This window comes from Lycium ferocissimum, chromosome 2 (assembly GCF_029784015.1).
Source record: "Lycium ferocissimum isolate CSIRO_LF1 chromosome 2, AGI_CSIRO_Lferr_CH_V1, whole genome shotgun sequence".
Taxonomy (NCBI): domain Eukaryota; kingdom Viridiplantae; phylum Streptophyta; class Magnoliopsida; order Solanales; family Solanaceae; genus Lycium; species Lycium ferocissimum.
Window position 1 is genome coordinate 64,710,556 of NC_081343.1, and position 23,371 is coordinate 64,733,926.

General features: G+C 32.3%; 3 protein-coding genes across 4 annotated transcripts; all 3 read left to right on the forward strand.

The window, feature by feature from the left end:
- The first annotated feature begins 2,499 nt into the window (after positions 1-2,499).
- Positions 2,500-6,161, forward strand: LOC132046796 (probable protein phosphatase 2C 78). Its single transcript, XM_059437548.1, has 4 exons — positions 2,500-2,923; positions 3,487-3,869; positions 5,262-5,498; positions 5,680-6,161. The coding sequence occupies exons 1-4, from the start codon at positions 2,677-2,679 to the stop codon at positions 5,941-5,943; spliced, it is 1,131 nt and encodes a 376-aa protein (XP_059293531.1). The 5' UTR covers positions 2,500-2,676; the 3' UTR covers positions 5,944-6,161.
- Positions 6,162-7,812: 1,651 nt separating this feature from the next.
- LOC132046797 (probable esterase KAI2) lies at positions 7,813-9,961 on the forward strand. The gene is made up of 2 exons (XM_059437549.1): positions 7,813-8,591; positions 9,360-9,961. Exons 1-2 carry the CDS (start codon positions 8,053-8,055, stop codon positions 9,811-9,813), a joined length of 993 nt encoding a protein of 330 aa, XP_059293532.1. The 5' UTR covers positions 7,813-8,052; the 3' UTR covers positions 9,814-9,961.
- An 8,733-nt stretch (positions 9,962-18,694) lies between these two features.
- On the forward strand, positions 18,695-20,550 carry LOC132046798 (probable esterase KAI2). Of its 2 annotated transcripts, XM_059437551.1 has the most exons (3): positions 18,695-19,261; positions 19,908-20,106; positions 20,179-20,550. In XM_059437551.1, exons 1-3 carry the CDS (start codon positions 18,894-18,896, stop codon positions 20,353-20,355), a joined length of 744 nt encoding a protein of 247 aa, XP_059293534.1. In that variant the 5' UTR covers positions 18,695-18,893; the 3' UTR covers positions 20,356-20,550. The 2 variants fall into 2 exon arrangements, with proteins under 2 accessions (XP_059293534.1, XP_059293533.1); XM_059437550.1 differs by having other exon boundaries at positions 18,703-19,261; positions 19,908-20,550.
- Positions 20,551-23,371: the final 2,821 nt, after the last annotated feature.

Sequence of the window (23,371 nt, forward strand, 5' to 3'; positions counted from 1 at the left end):
AAAAAAAGAAAGATAAATACCAATAGAGGCCATAGAGAGATGCCACATCACCTTATAGATTTTCTTCAACATTTCCGTAAATTTAAGTGTCAAATCTTCTAATATATCAGATTGAAACTTCATATCACCGACCAAACTTGTGGAACAATCTTGAAATTAGACGCAAGATTTTAACGAGTATGAAATCTGCTAGTTATAATAATCAACGTAATTGTTTATCATTTATTTCTCATTCTTGATTGTTGACTCCCATGCATTTGTATGTATATTGTTGGGATATGGGGTCATAGGTTGTACATGTACTATTAAATATCATTAATTCATTATTACTTTGACATCACCACTGTCATGTCATATTGAACCACTAATTAACATCAATCCACCCACGTGTTGAATCAAATTAGCTTTCTTAAATTTTGTAATTGTATTTTACCAAATATCTAAGATGTAATAACTAATTGAACACTCGACTAACTTATTTTAACATATTAGTTCTTATGCAGTCAAATTATACCGTAAGTCACTCAATTTTGTGTCAGTATAAAAAAAAAAAAAAAAAAAATTCCTCCCTTAGTATCATATTAGTGATTTCCTATAATGCTTTGATAAAGTTGAATGATTTTTAGTAAATTGAGTGACTTTACTAAAAAAACATAGGTTAATAACTCCAGTGCAATAAAATGAAAATTAATTGATCACCCATGAAGTCAACACAAATCTAAATATACAAGATGCTACTTAGTAGGCTTTTGGCCGTGCGTTTGAACACCATGGTTTGAAATCATGACTCCAAATCAGCGTTTGGACATGCGTTTTCAATTATGATTTCAAATCCTAAATCATCCAAAAAGGCATGATTTGGGGTTTGAAACCATGGTTTCAAACTTTTTAAATATAAAATTTAACCCATAAGTTTATATTTTGTAGAAAAAGCCCATAAGTTGGTAGATATTTTTAACAATTACCCTCATCAGTCATTTACCAATCTCATTAACTTCCACCAACCTTTATTTATATTTGCCAACCTTTAATTTATGTGGGAGGATTATATTAAAGAGTAGTTACATTACTATTCATGTTAAATTTTCGTTTTTATTGAACTAAAGTTTGATTAATTGATGTTGTATTTTTTAGAAAGGTCTTCTAGTAGTGTACTAATTTTGTTACTATGACTTGCTCATTTGGTAAGATTGTATAAGAATTGAGAATGTTTTGATAATTTTAACAATTTGTGGGATTTTTATATCCATAAGAGAAAATACAAGTTAAAATATCCAAATATAATTTGAAACAATGGTTCCAAGCCATGCCTAAACGGGCCTTACTTTTATAGCGTGTCATATAGGTTTACCTGCCTTTTAACACTATGGAGTACAACATATTGTATGGTGTCCTATAAATGAGTTAATTCTTTTTAAGACAAAGCCATTACCTTAATGCTAAACCCGCTATCAAGCCGTGGTCTTTGCGACACGCAGATTGACTTGTATTGTTAATCAATCAATGGAATTCAACATCTGGATACATGATGATAAAATGGTGGGATTTAATTGTCGATTAACATATGGACACATTATCACCAACTTTCAAGGTGAAAATAATACTAAACCAACAACAATTTCGTCACCTCAGATAATTCTATTAACTTCGGAGTCCATTAACTTCTCACTGTCAATATTGTATCAGTTAGGTATGTCTCAATCTAAACTTTATGTATTTTCTCTTGCACCTTAAATTCTACCATGGGTTTCACACCACGGAAAAGGCTCAAATATGCTATCCAACTATCGGAAATGGCTCATTTATGTCACTCGTCAATAGTTTGGCTCATTTATGCCATCGAACTATAGGAAATGACTCATTTATGCCATCGAACTATAGGAAATGGCTCATTTATGCACTCATCAATAGTTTGACTCATTTGCCATCGCCCGTTAAAAAATGACTCATCCATGTCATATTTCAATAAAGTCGTTTTACAATACCACATATGACACGTGGCCTCCAACTAGATTATGGTTGATGGGTAAAGTGGCGGGATTTAATATTTTATTAATTTGGTATTTAAAATTGGTGTTTAATTAAACCACGTAGAACCTTAATTGGAGGCCACGTGTCATATCCGGTATTATAAAACCGGCGTTAATAAAAAATGACATGAATGAGTCATTTTGGTAACGAGTGATGGCATAAATGAGTCAAAAATATCGATGTCGACATAAATGAGCCCATTTCCATGGTTTGATGGATAAACGAAGTATTTCTATACTTTGATAAGATAAACGAGCCAAACTATCGACGAAACGACATAAACGGCCCATTTTCAATAATGGACGACATATTCGGTCTTTTCCTTCTCGTTCACACAGCGATTGTAAATACTTTCTTTAGATGTTCAATTTTTTCCACACGCGTAATTCTGGTGGGCCACGACATTTTTTAAATTGCTTTTTTGGTGCAATTTTCTCCTCATTTCTACTATTACAGTCTCTAGTCTTTATTTTCTTCATTACGGACAAAAAAAGTCAATAGTCTTTGTTCTAAACTTCCAATGCAGAGAAGAAGCAAAAGAAATCTTCGCTTACCAATAAATACTTACGCCCTCTTTCTTTTCAAATTTTCTTCAAAACCCTCACTCAGTTACAGCCAATAGTTGCAAAGTAGCAGTAGTTTAAGATGTTAAGCTCCTGTTTTGGGAGTTGCTTTGGTGGGGGTGATGGTGATAGTCTTCTATGGCATATGGACTTGAAGCAACATGCCACTGGTGACTATTCTGTTTGTGTAGTTCAGGCCAATTCATTGCTTGAAGATCAAGGTCAAGTTTTAACAACCCCTTGTGCTACTTATGTTGGTGTTTATGATGGTCATGGTGGCCATCAAGCTTCTCGCTTCATCAACAACAATCTCTTCCCTCAACTCCAGAGTATACTTCTAAACTCGAATCTCACTTTTTGATACTATTATACTATGTAACTTTGGGTCTTTTATGTTGAGTCTTGAGTTTTTGAATGAGTTCTTGAAGGACCTTTAATTTTTTGTCGTTTTCTTGATCAGTCATATAGGACTTATAACAAAAATATGTAGTACGATTTTCTTGATTGTGTTAGGTGGAGAATTCTAACCTATAATTTTTCTGACTTCTTGATTGCTGGATTCTGTTGCTTTTAGTTATTATTTTGAAATATCATGAGATGATCAGGGGCGGCTGAGAGAGAACGAACTAACTAACTTGTCATATGTCGTGTGGAAGAACAGAAAAATAGTAGATTATCTCTTTTTCTAAGAGATAAAAGAATGTAAAAATAAATATTCAATTGAACTGTCTTTTGTACTTCGATACGATCAGCTAAGCCTTATCTGGCCAGGCGCCAAGCAACTGTTTAAATTGTAGAATTGCCCAATTTTTGAATGTTTGAATCAATGTCATTAGAGATTTGGCAATTGCTTGTATTGTGTTTCATTTCCTTGTTATTTTGGCTATTGTAGAGCTTGCATTGGAAGAAGGAGGATTGTCTGAGGACGTGATTAGGAAAGCATTTGATGACATTGAAGAGGGATTCTTGCGTTTGGTTAAGCAGTCTTGGCTGGATCAGCCTCAGATTGCTTCTGTGGGATCTTGTTGTCTATTTGGAGCAATTTCAAAAGATAAATTATATGTGGCAAATCTTGGGGACTCCAGGGCAGTGCTTGGCAGGAGAGGGGAGAGTGGCCAGACGGGTGATTCAGCAGTAGTTGTGGCAGAACGTTTATCTATAGATCATAATGTTGGGGTTGAGGAGGTAAGGATGGAGGTAGAGGCACTGCATCCAGATGACCCTTACATTGTGGTCTACACTCGAGGGGTTTGGAGAATCAAGGGTATAATTCAGGTATCTGTTCACAATTGTTATTTTCTTCTGTCCTACTAATTCAGCCGATGGTTTAAATTACTCTTTTAGCTCATTCAAGGTTCTTAAATTTGTAGACTAGCTAGGCTTCCTGGTATTCTGCTTATGTTATCTAGAATTAACATAAAATGTCTCCATTGCAATTAGACTATCATACAATCTTGAATCTTTTCATTTCTCTCTCTATCTTTCCCTCTGTATGCTCTTGTTTTTCATTGATACATTTGCACAAAGGTGGAGAGGGGATTGGAGTTGAGCAGGGGATTGAGGATAGTAATTATTGATACATCTTTTTAGAGCTCTAGCGGTAGTGAATCGGACCTCCAAATGATAAAGACTATAATTTGTCCTTTCAGATATGTTGTACTTTCCAATAAGTTTACAATGGGCCATCTTCGGTTACCTGTTAAGGGTATATATACGTTAAAATGGTCGCTCAACATACATTGGAAGCTAGAAAAGAAGGTTGCTCTTTATAGATTGGAAGCTAGAAAAGAAAAAAGACCTCTGTCTTTCTGAACTCTTGCTTGTATTCACAAACAGATACAAACATTTATATTCATGTAGTTTGGAAAAGTTCACCTTTCTGTTACTCCAGCACGTTATGAAGGCGGTCCAAATTCTCTGGGGAACTCAAAGTTGAGGCTTCTAAAGAAAGTCACTTACCAATTTATGTTGGTGCAATTATAGCAAGTTGATGCTTACCTGCTAAACATGTTGATGTCAAGTCTTTCTTGAGTGCTTCTTTTGGGTTTTGGCATCAAATAGTCTTTCATCTACTGTTTCTGAGGTTATAGATCATATGTTAATTTTTTCTCCTTTTAGCTTCTAACCAATCACATTATATCTTTATCAAAAAACAAGTATGTCATATGCTGATTATATTGGTCACTTATAGCAAGTTTGATCCTACCTTTTATACGTGTTGTATGTTAAGTTCTTTGTGCAAAATTAATTTATTTTTTGCTCTTAGATTATTACAAAACATATCGATTTAGTACTTCAGGAAGTGTAAATATTGTTAAATTGCACCTATGAGATTCAAATCAAGGCCTAAACATTTTATTGCAGCTGTAGTTATTTTGTTCTTATGTATGGACACAAAGTTATCTCCTTTCCCGTTATCCTTTCGCCCTTAACCGCTTTATAGCATTTTTTTAAATCTTTTGGTAATGAAATTGTAGCAGGGGCTACATGATGCTTATCTTTCCATCTTGGATCATTCATTTTAACTTAAGTAGGTTCCCTTTTATTGGAAAGATGTCAAAGTTCGAAGCTGACTGTTTTTATTAAAAGCTTGCAAACAGCCAATTTCAGAGAGTATCTTATAGTTTGAGAAAACTCATCTAATATTTGCCTATTTGGCTGCACCAGGTTTCTAGATCAATTGGAGATGTCTATCTGAAGAAACCCGAGTTTAGCAGAGATCCTTTCTTCATACAATATGGATATCCAATTCCTTTAAAAAGAGCTGTAATATCAGCAGAACCCTCTATATTGATCCGGAAGATAAGACCAGAAGACTTATTTTTGATATTTGCATCGGATGGCCTATGGGAACAACTAAGCGATGAAGCAGCTGTGGACATTGTTTTGAAGAATCCTAGAACTGTGAGTACCCCACCCCTCATGTTCTATATCTTCTGGAAACAGTACTTTCATTTGTTTAATTATCTGTAAAGTGGGTGTAGGCTCAGCAATTCCGTGATCAAACTTCTCATCCATGTTGAATACAATTAACTAATGAATAGGATAAGTGATGATAAGTGATATTTTCTTCCCCGTTCTTCAGGGAATAGCAAAACGATTAGTGAGAGCTGCCCTTGAAGAGGCTGCAGAGAAGAAGGAAATGAGATACGAGGACATCAAACGACTAGAGAAGGGGGCAAGGCGGCATATTCACGATGATATAACAGTTATTGTGATATATTTGGATCGCCCTGAAAGGTCCACAAATGCTGGATTTAACATTGTTAAGGGCACGAACGTTCCTCTTGACATATACTCCTTGAACTCAGGTCATCAAGGAGAAAACACATCTTATGTTTCCCCATGAACAATGTCTATGAGTACATGTATACAGTATACGGTATACCATCTTGTAAATACATTGTCTTGGACTTGGAGAGTTTCTTTATATACTTCCATATAACAATCAGAAGGACCAACCATGTACCTTCTGCGTTGGAGTTGATAGGACTAAGCTGATTACTTACAGCTTGGGCTATTACTTGTATTTTTGCCTCTTCCATCGAAAAGCCCTTTTTATTTGTATGTTGTTATACTTTCCTCGCAATATTACAACTTCATACTGAAAGTTTAAAGATGAAATGAAATTATAGTTTCTTGATAGTCAATAAATCGTGAGCATTTTACCGATTATGATCCTGGGATGTTATTATAATCGGCCTATTTGAACAAATATTCAGTGCTTTATTTGAGAATCTTATCCGCTAGTAGACGTACCTAGGATAACTCTTTAACATTTCAGAATTCTTAACGGATCATATGGGTAAAAATAATTGAACTTGTTTTTATGAAAAGGGAAAATAGAATTGATGATCCTCAAATTTAGAAGTCCCAAAGCTCCGAGCTGACAGCTTCCAAGGTAAAACAAGAGTTTCCCTTCATATGGCGTCATTTAGGCACATGGCTGAAACAGGGTCCAAATACCCAGCAATTTGGGCCAAAATTGAAATCCCAATATTTGCCTCGGCAGTCGGCACAATATTAAGATCATTTGCATGTTTGGGTAAGCCAATATCAAAGAGTATGACCACAATAGCAGTATTGGGATTTTAACTATCACTCATGTGCTGACTAGGAGCCGTTTGGACATGCAATTTTAATTTCTTAACGAATTTTTTTTTTTTATAAACATAAAAACCCCACAAATCAAAAACCATCAAAATTTTCTCAATTTATACAATCTTACCAAATGAGTAAATTATAGTTCATAATAAAATTAATACGCTGCTAGAAAGCCTTCTAAAAAATACAACATCAATTGATCAAACTTTAGTTCAACAAAAAGGAAAATTTAACCGAATAGTAATGTAACTACTCTTTAATATAATCCTCCTACATGGTAAACATGATTGGTAAATATATTTTACCAACTTTGCATTAATATTTAATACAAATGGTTGGTAAACATGATTTGTAAATATATCTACCAACTTATGGATCTTTTTTACAAAATATAAACATATAGGTCAAATTTTACATTTATATTTTTTCAAATCATGATTTCAAATCCCAAATCATGCCTTTTTGGATGATTTGGGATTTCAGATGAAATCGGCGTTTGGACATGCGATTTCATCTCATCTCATGAGATGAAATCCGAAATCATGCCTTTTTGGATGATTTGGGATTTGAAATCATGATTTTAAAAAATGTAAATGTAAAATTTGACCCATATGTTTATATTTTGTATAAAAAGACTCATAAGTTGGTAGATATATTTACCAATCATGTTTATCAACCATAAGTTGGTAGATATATTGTTCGTACCATATGCGAGGATTCTACTAAAGAATAGTTACATTACTATTCATGTTAAATTTTCCTTTTTATTGAACTAAAGTTTGATCAATTGATGTTGTATTTTTTAGAAAGGCCTTTTAGTAGCGTATTAATTTTATTATGAACTATGATTTACTCATTTGGTAAGATTGTATAAGAATTGGGAAAATTTTGATGATTTTTATAACTTGTCGGGTTTTTATGTTTATAAAAAAAACTGCAACTCAAGAAATCCAAATTGCATGTCCAAACATGATTTCATCTCACAATTTCATATTGAGATGAAATCATGTCCAAACAGCTCCTTAATTAACCTATTAAGTAAACTGTGCTCACCACTTAAAAAGTATTTAGTATGCACAAAGGTATATTTATAGGACAACTTCAGATTTACTCTCAAACTTAAAAGGATTATGTATGTTATTTTCTGGTGTTTTTCATGTAGGAGTTATTTCGTGGGATGATAATAATAGGTAAAATACGAGTGACCTTTTTAAAATAAAACAAACAAAAGTAACTTTAATAAAGTTTTTCTATAATTTGGGTGATGATGACCCAAAGAATTAACTCCTGATTTCTTGATATTATCAATCAATAAAACCCTTCCATTAATTAGCACTCTTGCATTACTGATGCCATGATTTGTGAACATAAAATTAACAACCACACCGGCCATCTCTCTAAAACAGTCCTCTTTTTCCACAAAGTCGGCGTGTCGTCTCCCCCAGTTTCCACACCACACCACACCACAACCCTAAAAGCCAAAACCGCCAGCAGAAAATTGGAAACAAAACAATCAGACCAAAAAATGAGAATAGTTGAAGAAGCTCACAACGTTAAAGTTCTTGGTTCAGGCGAGAAAACCATTGTCCTCGGCCATGGCTTTGGTACAGACCAATCTGTCTGGAAACACCTTGTCCCTTACCTCGTCGATGAATATCGTGTTGTACTTTACGACAACATGGGTGCTGGTCCGACAAATCCTGACTACTTCGATTTTGATCGATATGCTTCCCTTGAAGGTTATGCCTATGATTTACTTGCCATTTTGGAGGAACTTCAAATCAATTGTTGCATGTATTTAGGACATTCGTTATCTGCTATGACTGGTGTTGTTGCTTCTATTATTCGTCCTGACCTCTTCTCCAAACTCATCCTTGTTTCTGCTTCCCCAAGGTGAGATACAGAATTTAAATACAGAATTTAAATCTACTTCAACTTTAGTTATAAATAAACCCCATAAATTTGTTAATTAGTACTAGTACCTATTGGTTACTGAATGAGGTGTTAAGGCAAGTGGTCTTTTATGCGTACAAGAAGGCAAGTGTTCACAGTATTATTTTTTATTTGCTTAAATATTAAATGTATTAATTAAAATTTTGATTTGAAAGCCTAATTTTTTAGTGACTGTTTAGAAAGGATTATATTTGTTAACAGACAAATGTTCATTGTTTTGTCTTAATCTACAAGTAAGTAAAATAAGTTTTTTTTTCCTCTAAAGTGTAAATAAATTTATTAATTAAAATTTTGATTTGAAAGCTTAATTTTTTAGTGACTTTTTAGAAAGGATTATATTTGTTAACAGACAAATGTTCATAGTTTTGTCTTAACAGATTTCTACAAGTAAGTAAAATAAGTTTTTTTCCTCTAAAATGTAATACAATCAGATATGTCCAAGTCAATCTCCTTCGTTTCTTTAATTCTAAGAATCACACAGCTTGTTTTTCTGAATATTCAATTTTTTCTGTCGGACACGTGAATTACGTTTGATTTAATAAAAGTTGAAGGAATTTTGCCATGTGGGTTAAGCAATTTTACCATTCACCCAACAGTAACGTAGTGGTTAGGGGCAATAATTCATTAAAGGATAGTAAAATACAGTGCTGTCAAAGTCCATTTTATTTGTTCATGTGATTAATTTCACATAAACATGGTTTCTTTTAGGTTCATAAATTCGGATGACTACTATGGAGGATTCGAATTGGAAGACATAGAGCAACTGTGTCAAGCAATGGAGTCGAACTACAAGTCATGGGTATCCGGTTTTGCGCCACTAGTAGTGGGAGGTGACATGGATTCAGTGGCAGTACAAGAATTCAGCAGGACCTTATTCAACATGAGACCAGACATAGCACTCAGTGTTTTCCGCACTGTTTTCACGTTCGACCTTAGGCATTTTCTGTCCCGTGTTACTGTGCCTTGCCATATCATACAGAGCTCAATGGACGTGGCAATGCCTGTGAATGTTTCTGAATATTTACACAGAAATTTAGGCGGAAAGTCAATTGTGGAGATCATCTCAACTGAAGGTCATCTCCCGCATTTGAGCGCCCCTGAGGCTACTATTCCCGTGTTGCTTCGACACATTTCTCATGATATAACTGCTGATGCCGCTTAAAATATTTACAGGGTGGATCTTGTGTATGCTTATTTTGTTCGCCTGATGTTTTTGTCACTGCTGATATTTCAATTTGAAACCTCAGTGTTAATCTCATGTCACCTTGTAATAATTATATTCTAATTTGATTGAATTTTTTGTGTACAAATAGAGGATAATGAAAATCTGGGCAGCAAGGGGAGACAATTGTTGGATAATCCTATAAATTAGGAGGGCTAGGAAAATTGCCAAATATGTACACGGCATCCTCCTCAAGTACTACATGATAATGTTAAAGAAAAATGACCAAATATTTTCATAAACAACCCCTAATTGAGTATTCGATCAATTTTTTTTGAACACCTCCATAACTGATATTGGTATTTATAGACACCTAATTAAGGGTGTACAAAGTAAACCGATAAACCGCATTAAATCGAGAAAAAAACTCGACTAGTGGTTTAGTTTGACTTGATTTGGTGTTGGAAAAAAAATTCGACCATAATTGGTTTGGTTTGGTTTTAGCTAAAAAAGTCAAACCGAACCAAACCAACCCGACATTACATTTATTCAATTTTTAAAATATTTTATACATAAAAATATCTATTTGTAATGTAATTTATACATTTCTTAAATGTTTTCGTAATTTTTTGTCTATTATCATATTATTTCAAGCTTGAACTTAGAATTTTGATTATCAATAAGCTTTATTTCCCATGGATGTTAGTAACTCAAAGAAAGCCCAAACCAAAACCAACACAACACTAATGCTAACAAAAGAAATTCAATTTTACGATAGTTTTGCATAATTGGTTTAGAGAGTGAAATACATAACTTAATTGTTTTATTTGTTTTGTAACTAAAACTTATTAGCCGTACTTATTTTAGTGTGACTTAGTATTTTTAGATCATGGTCATTTTCTTTATGGCTTATTAATTAGCAATATTTATTTTAACCTATTTTATTATCTTTTTTGTTGAATATTTTAATACAATATCATCACTCATCTCACATTTTGTGTTATTTTCTTAAGAAACACCTTAATTATATAGTTGTATCTTACTGAGACTAAAAAAACATTTGAAGTAAAAGTTATATGTTTTGTATGAAGACTTTTTCGGGGAAAAATCCCAAAAATCTGAGAAAACCAGAGGTTGAAAAATCCGAATTTTACTGGTTTGGTTTGGTGTATAAATTTAAAAATTCGACGCAATTGATTTGATTTGATATTTTAAAAATCCGAACCAATCCGATCCATATACACCCCTACACCTAATGTACGCCCAAAGTGTAACTATTGAATACTTAAATTCACTGATGCTCTCTGAGATAAAAATTAAGTTTGTAATGACAACACGCGGTTAACATGGTAAAATAACAAATTAAAAACGTGACAACTTTAGGGGCTATTTACGTATTTGACCTAAAAAGATTAGTACTTTTTAATTACTCATTATACTAGTATAAGTACCCGCGCGATGCGCGGAGAACAGCAAAAGAAAAAAGTCGCATTATGTATTATGCCCAAACTATTTTACAAAACCAAAGAGCACTTTTTAAGCAATATTTGCTACAACAAATAAATTGTAACATAAATGTTTAAACAATTGTTGAAATGAAATGTTCAAAAGCATATTTTATTCTCAAGTCGATTTTATACAAATATATAAATTAATGGAGAAGTGTTAGCATATTTTATTCACAATCAAAAGTCTTCATTTTATTGGATGAACCTCAAGCATGAGGAAAAAAATACATTAAGAACAACAACACCATTACAGCCATAGACCTCTCATGCTCAAAGCTACATATTAAGAAACACTAAGAACTTTGAGTAAAAATGCGCGAATAATATAACTTATCACTTGAATTAATATTCTTGTCTACTACACTACTTTTAATATCACATAAATAAATAAAACCTTTTGCTCGAATTATCTTTTATTTACTTTTCATATTATTTTTTGCAAATTGTCTAAAATTATAAGTAATACTCTTTAATATTATTTAATTATTCTATTTTATTTTTAAAATGATTCAAATGTAGAAATATCCTCACGTTATCTCTATCTGTACGTGTTTCGTACCTTCATAATTTAATTGGTTTTCTCTTGTTTGTTATTTTACCTATTATTAAATTGTCATGCTTAAAATTAAGCTACGGTTTTGAATTCGTCCAAAGTATAAAAAGATAAATTCTTATTATTATATTATCAAGATATGTACTGATATTTCTCAATGATTGTTTTTCATTACGTGCAAATAAGAACTTAAAGTTTTCTTCTATTTTATTATCAATATAAAAATTAGAATTTTAATTATCAAAAATTAATTATATTTGTAAAACTACTCTGCTTTTATTCATTTGCCTACTATCTATAGTTTAATTAGCTTTTACCATTAAATCTTTATCTATAATCCAAATAGTATCATAGTTTACCCTAAATTGTAATTTTGAAGCAATCTAGAAAAAAAAATATAAGTCATTTGAATATTTTGTTCTAAATCTATTTATATTTTTGAAATTTTTTTGTTATATTAATTATAATAAGAAATTGAATTTTCCTCTTTTGTTATCATTATAAAATTTTAAGATTTAATTTTTCATTTTAAAATTACCTATATGAAAATTTCATTAGTTTTTCACTTGATTTAATACCCTTCCCGCAACTCTTCTTTTAATTTAATATAAGATAGATATTAATAGAAGTATGATCTATTACTATTGAAATAACTTTATATATATATATATATATATATATATATATATATATAAATTCTTTCGTTGTTTAAGCTTATCAATATATAATATCTTTAAGTATTTATTATTTACTTTTTTATTTTATATACCAGTTCAAAGTTCAAATACCATTATATATATAAGGTACAAATTGTATTGCTCAAATTCTTTCGTTGTTTAAGTTTATATATATAAGGTACAAATTGTATTGCTCAAATTCTTTCGTTGTTCAAATACTTTTTTATTTTATATACTAGTTCAAATTTCAAATACCATTATATTATCTCTATTTTATTTTCATTATAATTTTTTTTTATTATGACTGTCCTGCTTCAATTGGATGGTATTATTAAAATGCTTTAACTTTTTTTTTCCAAAAACTATCATGTGGCTTTTTCTAACGCATCACTTGACTTAATAATTTAATATCCAAGCTTACCAAGAGAAGATAAATTGCTTTTAATAAATTTATACCAACTGAAATCTCAAAATAGTATGACGACATAATTTTTTGAATTGGAAAAATAATGTATAGGATTTTAAGATCCTATCATTCTCTTACACTTCAAAGATATGATTTTCTAGATAAGCCCAGCAAAAAATTGAATGACATTTTTATCAATAATTAACTTGTACAACGCTTAGTATATTTCTTTCCATATCAAGTTGCATTGAGTATGTTGACAAAAGGATAACTGTATATTTAAGGTTTCATGTCTACTATGATTCAATATCTTATTTGCAGTACACCTATACTTTCCTTCCAATTGGGTTGATTGTTAGTCCATTATGTGTGCTCCTTCAATAATAATATGAATTTTCATGAAACTTACCTCTTCCTGGCCTCATATCCTTTGGTTCCCCCGGGAATCCTCTTTGAAACGCAACTCTTGATGCTAATTCTTTCTATGGCGTGTTATTTTATTTTAAAATTTATAATATAATTTTAACATTGCGGCGAATGAATGAAGTTTATGGAAAAATATCTCCTGCATTGAAAAGAAAAGGTGCATAAGCCGTAATCCAAATACAATCTGCAAAACATTTTATACGTTGTAAGCTTGACGTCTTGACCTGCTAATGTACTCTTCTTATATGCTGCTACTTACTGTCCCATTCATTGCAATATGCTCAAATAGTGTTTATAAGAAAACTTCAATGCAGCACCGCTGCTGCCGCAACACTCACTTTTACTACTACTATTCTCTCTTCGCAATGGTCACGAGTCACGAGTGGCGGAAAGAAGTGGACTTTCTGCTCCTGCAAACACTCACTTTTACTACTACTACTCTCTCTTTGCAAGGGTCACGAGTGGCGGAAAGAAGTGGACTTTTTGCTGCAAACACTCACTTTTACTACTACTACTCTCTCTTTTGGCGGAAAGAAGTGGACTTTTTGCTCCTGCAATGCATCATAAAAATTCAAATATTATTATATATATGAAGAAGCTATATATCTGTATCTAGAAAAGATACATTTCCGGAAGCTATATATCTCAAGGACCTGGAAGGTCTCGAAAGGGTCTGGACTTGTCTTGATGTCTTCTAAAGGAGAATAATCAAAGGCACCAAAAGCCATGCCATTACAACATAATTTCCGCAACCACAATCTCCAAACTTAACTTAAAATAATTTTTTTCGAATAAACAAAACAGAATATTTCAGTGTAGTGTGAAAGTTAAGGAATTCACTAACCCTTACCGGAGTTCTTGAACTACGCACCCCACAAACTTCTGAGTTTGTTTGTTTGTTTAATTGTGATTTATTTATTGTTTCACTATCATCGGGGAAATAGGAAGGTCCAGATGTGGGTTAGTTTAGGTTAGTTTTTTTTCTCCTAATATTGTATTTGAAATTTGAAAGGGCGTGAAGAGCAGTTTTATGTAAATAACGTGCTTTCGGTTCCGACCTTTTTCTTACCCACTTTCTTTCTTCCTTATTTTCTTCCTAAACCACCTTCTCTTATTTCTTTTCTTTTTTTTTCATTTATTTTTTCCTTTTTCTAACGTGGAAGTTGGAAGTTGTAAGTAGATCTGGAAGATTTTTTATTTTTTTCATTTTTTTTTTCTATTTTAAATCTTCTCAGATAGTAATTTTTAAATTTGAATTCTATATAATAACTAATAACTAATTGTAAACTAATTAACTAATGTGTTCCTAAAAATGCCACTTGGCATAATCTTGCGCTGCCACTTGTCACAATCCTATGACAAACTATCCTCCTTTTAATAATATATAGATATAGATTGTCAAAGTAAATAAACGGGCGGACTTTTGTTCTCTGTTTGTCACGTCATCCTATTGCCTAGACAAATACATAAACACTTGATAGCAACAAGAGATACTTATGTAAGTGTGGTGATTAAGCCCACACATCGAATTAGCTTTTTTCTTGCTACTCTTTTCTTTATTCCATGAAAGGCGCTAAAAAATTGGGTCCGTTGAATTTTCTTCTTTTCCATTAGTATATTCTGGAGGCTATCGGAGCTTATGGAGTACTGGTCCCCACACCCCATTGATGATGGATAAAAAGTGGCTGGAATATTATATTCCACATTCAGAGGTGGCTCCATTATAAGGCCAATAAAGTAATTATTTGGGGCCTCATTTTTTTGGGCCCTATTTTTTTCTTCAAGATATATTTTATATATATAAACATTGTATCAGCCGAACGAAGCTTTCCAAATATAAATTGATGAAATCTTATCTAAGATCAATAATGTCTCAAGAGAGATTGAATGGATTAGCTATATTATCAATTGAAAAGGAGTGAGTAGAACAAATCGATAACAGTAATTAATGATTTCGCATCTAAAAAGCTAGAAAAGTAGACTTTAAATAAAAATATATATGACGATGTAATTAATGATTTCGCATCTAAAAAGCTAGAAAAGTAGACTTTAAATAAAAATATATATGACGATTTTCCTTTAAAAATAAAATAAAATTAAGGCCTCTTTCTGAAGTTTGGTTTTAGGCCTCAATGTTGTTGAGACGGCTCTATCCACATTTGGATTGGTTTTATTTTGTGCTATTGCGATAAGGAAGAAAGGGAGAATAGAATGTTAATTAATCATTTTACCATTGTAGTAACTAGTAAGGCGGCTTGACAATCCTTGACTGAACGGATATTTTATATGATGCTGTGCCAAAGTATTTTTAAAACTGCTAGCAGACTGAACCGACCAAACCAAAGCAACACAAAATTATTTAAGCTAACAGGTCTAATATTTCCAAATAATATAGGCAATGCTTGGCCTTTCTAAAGGTTATACGTTTGGGATTTCCTCAGTTGTAAGGAGCCTTCAAATTTCGGGTAAGATTAGCAAATAGTCATCTTTTAGCCCATGTAATTGAAAAGTTGTTATTGCTATTCCGTTTCATGTTCCATGAGTGAAACTTTATGATATAATCACGGAGCTTCACATGTGATATTTGTAACTCCTTAATATTTAATGGCTATTTTCAAAGAAAATGGTCAGTAAACACTACTTCTACTCAAATTTTTATAGACACAAGATATCTACGACTAGAACACAATATAATGAATCAATGTGGAAAATAACAAATTCATCAGATTTGTTCCATTGCTTATCAACTGAGCCCATTGGCAAAAAGTTATCAACGCCTCCAATAATAATTACGGTAAATATATAATACTATTAATTCATGATTAGTCCACATAGTACATATCCACGAAGCCTCCCATTGGGATAAAATTATCTAATGAAACGAAGGAGTTAAATCTCCTCTTCCATCCAATCTCAAGTGGTCACCATGACTTAATTAATTATAGTACCTGCTCTTTCTCTATTCTAGATCCAGAAACCAAACACGTACTCCTGTCAGCATAAAGTGGTCCTTACAATCACATGTTGAATCTTTTCTCCAAGTACTAAAGAATAAAGATTATGGGGGACACAAGCTATCTAGTTTGTTACCGAGAGAGAGGACACTACTTGGTGGTTTTGACATAGCCGCGACAAATCTGGTTAGCAAGTAGACACGTTCTCATCCTCATACCAACTCTTCCCAGGGAAGGGTATACTTTTGCATCTGATAAATAAGACTTGATAAGTCATATTTTAATTAAACACCGCAATTCCTAATAAAGTGTTCCAATTAGATTAAATTTTGATTTTTTTTTTTTAAGTGTGTTTTCATTCATCTATTAGGTAATTAAGTTAATTACATAAAATATGTCATCATTTCCTTTAATTATATGAATTCACATTAATAAGCCGTAAAACCCCAGACATTTTCTACTTGAGGTTGATGCGTATAATTAAAGTATATGAGATATTTTATGTGATTAGCTTAACTACCTAATAGACGAATGAAACCACACAGAATTCTATTTTTCAAAATTTGAACCGAAAGTATCTAATTGAAACATTTTATTAGGAATTGAAGTGTCCCATTGAAACAGGTCTTAGTTCGAATATCGAAGTGAAATATTTGCAAAGTTTAAGAGCCTAGCTATGTGTTAAGCCGATAATAAGCTTTATATTTCAATGATTTGTTTTTTCAGATTTATATGATTGATAAACGTAGCTCTCATTATTCACTTCAATAGACTAATGGGTACGTAATTAACTTCCGTCAATCATTGTGCTTACTTTTTATTTAATTCTCACTATAGTCTCATTACTCACGTCAATAGTCTAGTGGTCACAAATGCCATGCGATGCAGAAAAAAATTGATACTCCTAACGAATTGAATTAATGATGCAAGACCTAAAGGACATCTGAACTAGAAACCAATATTAATGACGACATGTACGATTGTCGAATTTATTTAATTCAGATGGGTGGTGTGGCATATGCTTCTTTTTTGATGCGGTACCACGATAATTAGGTTCTGGTTGAGTGGGTTATTTGTTACTTGTGAAAATAGTTGTGTAGTTTTTATCAGTAAATTGTTTGAATAAATTGTTCATGTAGTTTTGTAAATAATGAAGCATTAAAAAAAAAACCTAATTGAGAAATTAGTTGAAAATTTATCACTTTAACTTCGCCTTCTTCTCTCTTTTTTTTTTCCCCCCCTCATAGAGAAGAGCGCTATAGTAATTATGCATTATCAAAACTTAAAGTCTAGTAATACCGTGAAAATCTATCACAAAATAAGTCCGAATTCTTTTTTATTTTTATTTTGTCCATTTCTCCTTTTATCCCTTTCTCCATGTAAGTGGAAAATTTAATAAAAAAGATAAAAGAGTACTGCGCATTTAGAGCATACAGACAAGTGGCCATGCTCAGCACAGAGCTGTTTGGCCCAAAGCTACGTTTAATGGTCTGGACCTGTTTTATGTTTTGATTTATATGACTCCTCCCACCTAACTTGGTTTGGCGGGACGTCTTCTTATCTATGCACTAATATTTACTTTTCCTTATAATAAAAACGCTAATATAAAGAGCTAACCCTGTCATTATCATGGAATTATTTTGGGGGTTATTAGGTCATTTAACAACGCTAAGTTGCTAATACCTGCCACTAATTTTGTTTTCTTACCAAAGAGTTGTTGATGCTTCAATTCATTTCATTTATCACATTTTTTTAAAATAAAATAGCATTTGCGAATTAAAAGAGCTCTAACTTCATTTTTGTAACATATGACAATATATCAAACAATAACAAAGAGAAAAAGGATCTATAAGTCATTAATTGACCTAAAGGATATCTATATCCTACAACTAAGTACGGAGTATCATTTAAGATGTAAGATTTGTAATATTAAAGTTACGACATGTTACACACTATACTATGATAGTGTAAGAAATTTCTTAGACTAATGGTATATATAACTTAACCTCTTCCGAAAAAGCAAAATATTCTTTACTTAACTTGGGTAGTTACCATCTTCATCTACAGATATTAATCTTGTGCTAGGGTAATTTGAAAAATCAAGATTGGCTAATAGGACATGTTACTTAAAATTATTTTGTAGTTAATTAGTTTGGCATCAACAATGATTAACTAATAAATTATTGTCCATTTGGGCCATATCAAAATTTTCTTCTCTAAAATATAGCCATCAGATGCCCAAATGTGCAAAGAAATGAAAAAAAATTGTCCAGTTGGGTAATTTCTTTTCTAAAATATAGCCGTCAGATGCAACAAAGCGCAAAGAAATGAAAAATATCCTATCAACAAAGAGCGACAGCGAATAAGACACCAACACATGTGGTCATATTATCCTTGTTTGCATTTTCCAGACCAAGACCCTAACAAAGCATAAAAGAGTTAAGAAGAAGTCCACACTTTTTCTTTCCCACCCCTTTTCTCACCAACAGAAAAAGAACGTAAAAGACAACCAAAAAACACCAATTCTTGATTTAATTTCCCCAAAGGAAAAGTGAGATGGGGGTAGTTGAAGAAGCACACAACGTGAAGATTTTAGGAACAGGGGATCGGACCATAGTCCTAGCTCATGGATTCGGAACAGACCAATCAGTGTGGAAACATCTTCTTCCTCATCTAGTTGACAATTATAAGGTTGTCTTATTTGACAATATGGGTGCTGGAACTACCAATCCTGACTACTTTGACTTTGAAAGGTACTCAACCTTAGAAGGATACGCCTATGATGTGATTGCTATTTTGGAAGAACTCCAAATTCCTTGTTGCATTTACGTTGGTCACTCTGTTTCTGCCATGATTGGTGCTATCGCTTCTGTTGCCCGTCCCGATCTCTTCACTAAACTTGTCACCGTCTCTGGTTCTCCAAGGTTAATTTCTTCTTTTCCATTTACCATCTTAGAAATTACTGCGTCCTATTAACGTTTGACTATTTCTCTCAAACTATATTTGAAGATTTCTGGCAAATAGCGGAGTGATTTGTGTAAAGAGATAATAGTAATCAGGTGATCACTTGGATAAAAGTTTCAAGTCTCTTTAAGAAAATAAAGTGATTGAATCAACTGTGTGGGAAATGGTCCTGAGCTATTTTATTTGCACGCGCTTTTGATATTTCCATACTGATATTTTCACGAAGAACTTCTAATGTGTTGTTTGGGTTGTCAATCAACAAGATATAGTCAGAGTTGGACTTATGTTCTACTGACAGTACAAAAAGGTAGTGTAAAAAAAAGGTGGAATTGAATCTTATGCTAGAATATGTGGTCTTCTCAAATTTTCGGAGGATAGGAAAGTACCTTGACAATTTTGTGATAATAAATTTTACTTAAACATTTGGACGACAGTTGTTTCTTAATTAGCACAATGGTGTGCTGGATCCTTTTCTTTATTTGGCTTAGAGATAGTTCTATGAAATTCTAGAAACTCTTTTTTCTTTTTTCAAATTTTTTAGAAGAAGTAATTCTGAAGCAATTTATCTTACTAACTCGATTTTAAATTGTCAAATTTTTTTATTAGGTATTTGAATGACGTGGACTATTACGGTGGATTCGAACAGGAAGATCTGGATCAACTGTATGAAGCAATGAGATCAAATTACAAGGCATGGTGTTCTGGTTTTGCACCTTTAGCTGTTGGAGGTGACATGGACTCTGTAGCGGTACAAGAATTCAGCAGGACATTATTCAACATGAGACCAGACATAGCATTAACCGTGGTACAAATTATATTCCAAAGTGATTTAAGGCATATGTTGCCACATGTGACTGTTCCTTGTCATATAATTCAGAGCATGAAGGACTTGGCTGTGCCTGTGGCTGTCTCTGAATATCTCCACCAAAACCTTGGCGGCGAATCGATCGTGGAGGTGATGTCAACGGAAGGCCATCTGCCGCAGCTGAGCTCACCTGATGTTGTTATTCCGGTGTTGCTTAGGCATATTCGATATGATATTAATGTTGATTAATAATTAATTAGTGTACTACAGTAGAAGGTAGTTGCTTGGTGTAATTTATTTGGGTTATGTACAAAATCAGTCTTGCTGCTTTGCTAATTGCAATTCTTAGCAAAGCAATCCTATGAATGCAGCTGTGCAAATTTCAAATGAAGATTATGGGTAGGTATCGATCGATCAATAAATCAATCACGTTTCTCTTCTCAACTAGTTGAGATAGGCTATATAAATTTTCTATTTTCGTTATGCTTTAATGTTGGTTAATCCTGAGGTTCTGGATGGAAGTGTGCATCAGTCTAATAAAAGGAAAAACAAAAATAACAATGAGTGAAAGGTAACGAGTAGTAATGTAGTCTCTGAGTCCATATGAGATATTAATGCTGGCCCCATGGGATATTTTATCATCTTTCTTTGAACGAAAGCTCTGTTTTTGTTTGGGAATCTTTTGCTCCACGTGGATACAAGCAATATTATGTGCTAAACTGCTAATATTTGCTTTTTCAGAGCTCAGCCCACCAAGAATTCTGCAAACTTGAGGCATGTGTAATTTACTTTGGTTAGTGCTCAAGTTGTATGCACTAGAGTGTAAGAAATATATATATATATATATATATATATATATATATATATATATATATGTATAAGTATATATATCAGATCATGTAAAAGGTGATTGTGAGTAATTCTATTGATTTGTACGAATGCGATGGAGGTAGAAGAGTGAATACATAAATTGTTTTAAAGTGTGAGATCACTCCACATTCTATCACAAGTATTTTTGCCATCACTGCGTTTTAAAAGAAAATGATAAAGTGACTTGAATGTATTAATCGTTTTTACCTGAAAATACTTTTATGTTTTTCCTTAATTCCGCACAAAGAGTTGAAAATGAGATCATAAGCTTCATTCGCCAGGTGGAAACCTCTGCTATTCAACATTGGACCCCACCCTGGAAGCTTCGAAAGCAGCGGATTATTTGTTACTTACAACAAAGTTTTCTTTCAATATACTAGACTAGACTAGATGACGAAAGCACGAGCCCAACACAAAAAATAATATCACATTTTTTTTTAACCTATCTTAAAAGGAATGATATATTTTTATATTTATAAATCATTTAACTTGAAACTTTTCCTTTTACCTTTAATGAAATGATTTAAATCTACACAAATATCTATAACTTGTTTTAGATCACAAGTTTTGAAGATCTTTCCTTTCTTTTTTAAATTTCGTGTCTAGTCAAACTATGTCATATAAATTAGGACAGAGAGAGTACCTTTTAGTAATATAATTATAGAATTTTTATTATAAAAAGTATTATAATTCAATTAATAAAAAATATCAATAAATTATTTTACTTAATCCGCTTCTCCCATATATGACTTTCCTGATTTGGTTCTCCTACCGAGTTTCATGCCATCGTTTCTTTCTACTCGATAACACTGAAAAACGCTTTCATGTATTAGCATATGTTGTATTTTTAAATTTTTAAGTATAGACCAACTTCATCATTTTAAGAAAATGTGTGTTCACGTTTCTTGACCGTTTATATTTTGTCTTCTTGATGTTATTCCTCATTATTTGTGTGAGACGTATGTGTCTAAACTTATACCCAAAGATATAAGTTTTAAATCTTTTGGTTTTATGACTTCTTTAGCGATTTTTGTGTTCAATTTAAATCATTATTTATTTTTTCATGAATTTTTCTTCTTTAAATTTTCTCTAAGCGTACCTTTACCATTTTTCTGAACTTATTATCATTATTTAAATGTCTTTTTTTTTTTTTTTTTTTTTTTTACAATTGTCTCTTGCTTCTTCACTTGGACTCCACCTTAATTTTTTATTTATTTCTAATATTGTAGAAGAGTGGGCCCCAGAGAGAGTACCTTTTGATAATATACTTATGGAATTTTTATTATAGAAAGTATTATAATTCAATTAATTAAAAATATCAATAAATTATTTTACGTAGTCCGCTTCTCCCATATATGACTTTCCTGATTTGGTTCTCCAATTGAAAGATTTGAAATACACCTTCTCCTACCGAGTTTTATGCCATCATCTCTTTCTACTCAACAATACGGAAAAACGCTTTCATGTGTTAGCATATGTTGTAGTCTTAAATTTTTAAGTATAGACCAACTTCTTCATTTTAAGAAATTATGTGTATACGTTTCTTGACCGTTTATATTTCGTCTTCTTGATGTTATTCCTCATTATTTGTCTGAGATATATGTGTTTAAAATTAGTGAATTTTTATCTTTACCCAAAGGTATAAGTTTTAATTTTTTTAATTTTATGGCTTCTTTAGCCATTTTTGTGTTCAATTTAAATGGTTATTTTTTTTTCCTGAATTTCTCTTTATCTTTACTATTTTATGAACTTATTATCATTAGTTAATTATCATTTTTTTTCAAATATCTCCTAATTCTTCACATGGATTCCATCTAATTTTTTTAATTTTTTTTTCTAATTATCTCCTAATTCGGATCCCACTTTATTATTATTTTTTAAATTATTTTAATTAATAACTATATATTATATATTAGGAGAGTGAGTGGTTGACAACCAAATTCACTCTTCTGATACACAGTAGAAAAGAAATTACTCCTCCGCAAATAGCGCCTAATACTTCCAGAATTTGGTGCAAGTAAATCGGCCTCCTTAGATCCTTTTCTAAAAGCCCAATAAGTTCAATGGGTATGAGAAGGCTACTTGGCGGAAGCTAGATCATGCGTTCCAAATGCTGTCAGCCCAGTCCCATCAGGATGAAAGTTCTTAGACAAGGCCAATTTGGAATCTAATACATTCTCTGAGTTGCATTATACGAGTTGATTCGTTTAGGCCTTAGAGTTAGGGGGAATCTCAAGAGCTTCCTTATTTCCTTTGAGCATCGAGATAGAGTCGAGCTTTTGAATGACCTAACGTCGATTACCCTCCAATTTTAATGAGCAGAAAAGAAAATGCTGAATTGATTTCTTACCTTGTTGGGTAAAAGAAAGTTTTTTTTCAGTTCTCTATGCTTGTG